The 6,191-nt window shown below is 34.3% G+C and overlaps 1 protein-coding gene across 2 annotated transcripts in view; it reads right to left on the bottom strand.

Annotated features, from left to right (window-relative positions):
• Positions 1-4,075: 4,075 nt before the first annotated feature.
• LOC129722601 (uncharacterized) overlaps positions 4,076-6,191 on the bottom strand; it is a 220,384-nt gene continuing 218,268 nt past the window's right edge. For both annotated transcript variants that reach the window (XM_055676191.1, XM_055676190.1), the window contains one exon: positions 4,076-6,074. In XM_055676191.1, coding sequence (XP_055532166.1) covers positions 5,948-6,074 — 127 coding nt within the window. In that variant the 3' untranslated portion in view covers positions 4,076-5,947. The remainder of the gene's footprint in view (positions 6,075-6,191) is intronic.

The raw sequence follows: 6,191 nt of genomic DNA on the forward strand, positions 1-6,191 counted from the left end.
TATCAACAAAAAAAAAGAAAAGACTCACTCACCCGAATATCCTTATTGTGGGAGCGGCCATCGTCGTCGACATTTCACCTATATATCTCACTACGTAATTTTGGCAACTATTTACCACGATAACTACAACAAATCGACGTGCTCTCGCGTATCACTCATACTCTGCCTTTTAACTTTTTTAAAAACATAACTTCAAGCGTTCGAATGGGTATTGTCTTTTTCACTGCTAGGTCAAGGTCACTAATTATGATAGGCTGATTTTTTTCTCTTTTTTTGAATCGCACAAGTTCAAACAGCCTTCAAAAGTATCTTCTAAGGCACGATCTCACTCACTCCACGGTTTTTCAGCTGAGTAGGTTATTAGGTTAGCCTCCCCAGCTGGTCTCGAGGTACGATGCTGGCCTAACAAGCCAGTCGTCGTAGGTTCGAGTCCTGACTCGAGAGAGAATGTTAGTGTCAGTAGGATCGTAGCGCTAGCCCCGCAATTGTCCTGTACACTTGACAGTTGGCTGCGAAGTCTGTGTAAAATAAACAGAAGGTCAAGTTCCGATACGGGATGTAGCACCAAGGCTTTGCTTTGCTAGGTTATTAGGTCACTCACTTCACGTTTTTTCAGCTGATTATTATTGAATGGCGAATTGCGGGATTTGGATTACACCATAGGCAGAATTTTTTTCTTTTTTAGTCTTTGCTTCACTTGAACTTCTTCTAGTCGGCTGTCCTGCTAATATTCATTCATCCACCAGACTCCGTGCACTACCAAACTGCAGAGGGAGAATTTTTAGTCCTAAGCTGATCCGACTTTCACTGTTATCTTTGGCCACTTCTGCTTCCGCATTTCTGCTTTCCGCTTGCAACTCTTAGAAAACGATTTTGTTTTCAGAAAGAAACGAATGACAAATTCGTCCACGTTTGCTCTCTTCCCACCATGCGTTAACCAATGCGTTCTATTTTATTGTAAATTCCTTTTTTCTTATCACTATCACTTACTTACTTAGACACTATTGCTGTTCCCTTTTCTTCCTAGCGATATTTTAAAGATCTCTAACTAACCACGCGGGGACCTTTCCCTAAACCGTCTGTCACCATAGTACCATAGGGTATTCCCTACCAAGATTGTGTCACCGTGTACAACCTGTACGCGCACTTACGCGGAATCACCTCCTCAAGATGATGGAAATAAACTACTTTATTGAACTATAATTTTTGTTAAATAATACCCTGGGTAACTCAGAACAGAGAGGCTTTCCCCTTCGGTCTTAAGCTAACGCCTATCTAGCGGATCTATTCTAGTCTATAGTATTCCTTATCCTGTTTCATTTTCGAGTTTAGTTTTTAGTACATTCAACAGCTTATTGCGTGCGTGCGGGTACCCGAGAGCGCGCAAAAACTCAGAACCGCGCGCACTCGTGAGCGACCGTGAGTGACGTTGTGCCTCCGGCTTCGGTCTAGTTTATGGTTAAATTAAAAAGGTATACATAGTGTGGCATGATCGTTAGGATATTTACATTTCGTAAGCCACCGGTCGGTCGACGGCTCATAACTAGGTATCTTGGTTATTGTTCTGAACGGTTCATAATAAGAATGTTTAGTCATTATTCAATTTATACAACGATTCATAATAGGATACCCTGTTATTGTAAGGTGATTTCTCGTGTTAAGTAAACCTGGTAGCAAGCTAATGTTCTAGTTTACATTAAAGTTGTCTTTTCGTTCAAACTGCCTAATCTACCGTGTTGAGTAAACACAACAACCGGCTAGTGTTCTAATTTACAGTGCCTCCACAGTTATGGGTCAGCTACAATTATGGGTCACTTTTACGCAAATACGTCTATTCTCACGAAACTGAACAATTTTCATTAGCAGTGGTATTTTTTGTAACTCACTTGTAACCTCATTTATATGATTAAAATAATTTAAAGTTGAAAATATCACTAAAAACTATAATTCTGCTCGGTGCAATAAGTGAGGTGACCCATAATTGTCGTAATGTTACATTTTACGGTGCATAATTATGGGTCAGTTCATATTTTGGCTATTTTTATTACTTTTACTTGATAATGCATCAAGACTGTATAAAACAACTTATTATCATGCTTTTACAACAATAATATAACTAGCGTTATGTATTTTAACGATTTTATAGACTAAATGATTTTGAATGCCAAAAGTTACCAATAATTGTGTCTTTTGCTATGTAAGTGATATTTTTCTTCCCAACCGATTTACATGCATCAACTGCAGTGAAACTAATTGGTGATCGAAAGTACACATAAGAACACAAAGATAGATAGTAAAACATTCGTAGTTGATAATTTTTACAATTTTATATCCATTTTTGAACATACAGACAACACGTTGACTGACCCATAATTGTAGAGGGACTGTACATTTTACTTGGTTTCACTAAATTCTTAATTCTGATACATCGTGACGAAACATTGCGTAATCTGCACGGGGGGTTTCGTCACACAAGCATTGCAATGAATTTATGGTCGTTGCTGAGAACTACGGAAAAATTGAGAAAAATGTGTATTTCCCAAAATATTAAAAAATTCTTGAACTTAACCCTCTAGTGCCCAAATTAATTTTTAGATGGACTTCGAAAAAATCACTACGAAGCTTTATAAACATTTTTTAAATTCTTATTAAAGCTTTTTAGAGGTTCAACTGAAGACCATCTAAAGGTGGCACTGGGCACTAGAGGGTTAAATTCAAAATAACTCGAAAACCGATGCATTCAGAATGCTAACTACCAAGAGCTTTTTGATTTTAAATGACTGTCTGAATCTTTTAAAACCATTAGAATACAAAAAAAAATGAGAAATGTTGAAATTATTTTTTTTTAAATAAAAATTCCATAAAAAATTTGATTTTTATATTTCTAACTCGTACTCTTTTTTCAAGGTGCGTAGAAAAATTAAAAAAACAACTCTTTTTTAGAATTAAAATTTAGTGTTTATTTTCATTTTTTTTAGTCAAAAAAAAATTTTTCACAGTGTATTTTTTTATGAGACATTATCAATTCCCTACAACTCATTCTCAGACAGTTTTTTATGCAACTAAGGGTATTTCAGCTACAATGTTTTGAATAAAACCAATGCCAAAATGCATAAGCCCTTTTAGAAAAAATCTCATGGGTCTAAAAAATCTCTCCATCTGTGGAAAATGCTCAGCCAAACACGTGTGCAAAATTTCATTCAAATAAAAAATGGCCGATATTAGACCATTGCTCTAAAGTTTTTCTTTATTTTAATAAAAAAGGTAATTAAATATTGTCGGGCTCTAATCACTATGTGGCTTATTTTGTAGAGTTTTAATTGGATTTCGGTGACCGAACCGAAATTCAATAAATATTCGATGAAAAATTTTATTTATGATATCAGTTCTTCATGTTAACTCACGACTGTTGTTTTTATGTAGTGTCTTCGTCAAAGTAGCAGATAATAGTATAATCCTTCGAAAAAAAAAACAACACATAAAAAACGTTTTTTCAAAATAATATAACTTTTTTTGTTTTCATTCTATTATGTTTGATTACTTACATATGCTATGTGATATTAAGCTTGTTTACCATCAGGGTGGTGCCTCGGAACGAAAAATCAAAAAACAAAAACAATCCATGATTGTGAACATTTTCTATCATATTAGGGTATGCTTCGTGCATTAAGGGCCATTTATTATCGAAAATATAGAGCAAAGCAAAACAATATTATTTTTATCGGAAATAACAAACATATCAAAATAACAAAATATTGAGAATTCGAATGGGATATTGAAGTCATTGATATGAAATCATGTTTGGTATCTTCATAGGACACTGTTAACGTGATTTTGCATTAGAACGATTCCTTCATATTCCATTTAGGTGGTCCTTTGAGTTGAAAATTGAAAACCAAACAAATAAAACCAATCAACATTGTTTGTAAAGTTTGAAATGGTTACATCGGAATACTACACTTGGGTAAGGTGAGGAAATTTTATTTCAACTTTGACCGCTTCGAAAGTCCACAGTATGAAGTCCGATATCACTAAAATTTGCATGGGACTTTTTCCGGGAAGACAACACTGTATGAACTTTTAAAAAACAAATAATTTTAATTTATTTAATTCACAATTCAAATAAATTTTCGTATTCACTGTAGTAACGAGAATAACACCGTCTGCCGAGGTGATATTAAGCCACGGGGGTGAGATTGAGCCATAATGGGAAATGTTTATATGTAAAATTACTTAAGATTCCCCAAAATATAATATAGTATTAGCTATAAGAAACACGACATATGTATTCACATTTTGTAATGAAATATAGATAATATTAGTAAATTGTTTCACTTAAATAATGTTTTAGAGTGCCTGCAGGGTGGAAAATACGCACAAATAATTTCATTAAAAACTGTCCAATGCAAACCAACCCGATCAAGAAATCCCATCAACCTACTGCTCAGATGGTACTTTAGGATGTCGTCTCCAATGTATTGAGGAAATATGATGTATTGGACCTGTCTTGATTCAGAACATAACGTTTCTCTTAACTATACACTTTTTGAGCTCTTTTGAGGTGAGATTGTTCCAAACTTGAAATCGGTGCGGTGTGCGAAATTCACATTGACATCAAAATTATATCAGTGTACACCAATACACTCGTATTGTTTTCATAGGGTAGGTTTTCTAGCTATGGTATTATTTAAATTGATAATGACGAAAAGCCGGAGAACTGTAGGCTAAGAATTTCCAGATGGAAAATTACAATGACTCATATTAATTATGGAATGTGACATGGTACCCCAATCCTATCTCAACTGATGACTTCCAAAGAAAGGAAGGAAGGTAATGGGTATCTTCAATGGAGTATACAACGGAGAAAGACAAATAATAATTGAAAAGAAAGGTCTTCTGAGGCTTCACGTCCTAATTGTTTCCCTTTCTGAGAAAACTGGAGACGCCACTGTGTATAGAGGCTGTCGGTAAACCATGTTATCATTACTGGTTATTTTAAATGTTTCCCTATCCTTCAAATTGATCCGGTCATAAATTTTTTATAATTTGTATGAAACGTAATTTCTTGTTGGCCCCCTCCAGCACCCCAATAGTCCACGTAGTTTTTGGTCGGCCCTATACGTACTATTTTATAATGTTATTCATGTGTATTATTCGTAGATACATTACTGTTCCAGATATTAAACACAATTTTTTGTTTTCGGCATAATGTCACCCCATAGAAGGCACGAGATTGAGCCAATGTTCATGTATTTTTAGTTTATTGTAACTTAACCATATTTGCGGCAGTTGTTAACTAAACATTTAAGTGTGTGTTGACGTGATTTAGATCGAATTCATTGCTTAAATGTGAGCATTACAAGCTAAGGAACAAAAATGTATGCTTTTCTGACATAATCTCACCCCGGCAGACAGTAGTCTAGTTTTAGGTGCGGCCGTGTTTAGGATACAGTTCTTTTTATTTTTGAATGGAATGAAAACAATTAACTTATCGAAAAGCCTCCTTTAAGTACGTTTTTTAACTCTGAGATTATTTAGTTAAAATTATTGTTAGTAGTTACATCGACTATGCAAACGTCAACAGCCGCATTCAATCAAATTTTTTATTATATTCTTGTGTGACGATAATTATACAATACGTAGCTCGTATTATTAAAATCAATTTCGACACCTTCAAACCATAATAGTTTGTGCAGTCGAATATTTTTTCAGACTTGGTTATTCAAGCAATGTTTGAGCACATAAAAATTAGTGTTGAACAAACTAATGATTTCTAGATTGCTTTCATGATGGTCTTCCCACCATGCTGGATGACATCCAAACCATGCTTTCTGTAGTCTATAATTTCAGCTAAGCAAGGTAACGTTATCTAGTGTATGGTTTACTACCAGCCTGTTTGAAATATTTTTCACTACAAGAGCACACATTCAACAGAAATGCTGACTGCTTAAACTTCATTGCATTCTAAATACAATTGTCGACAGTCTAATCCAAGTCGTCCGTTTCTTCCAGCTTCGTATAGAATCTCGAAAGATTTAGCAGTTGTCCTTTCAATGATGTAGCTCGTCACGTAACTGAAAAAAGGAATTATATGTTACTTTATATTATATATATCTGCATATATATATATATATATATATATATATATATATATATATATATATATATATATATATATATATATATATATA

The sequence above is a fragment of the Wyeomyia smithii genome, chromosome 2 (assembly GCF_029784165.1).
Source record: "Wyeomyia smithii strain HCP4-BCI-WySm-NY-G18 chromosome 2, ASM2978416v1, whole genome shotgun sequence".
Taxonomy (NCBI): Eukaryota; Metazoa; Arthropoda; class Insecta; order Diptera; family Culicidae; genus Wyeomyia; species Wyeomyia smithii.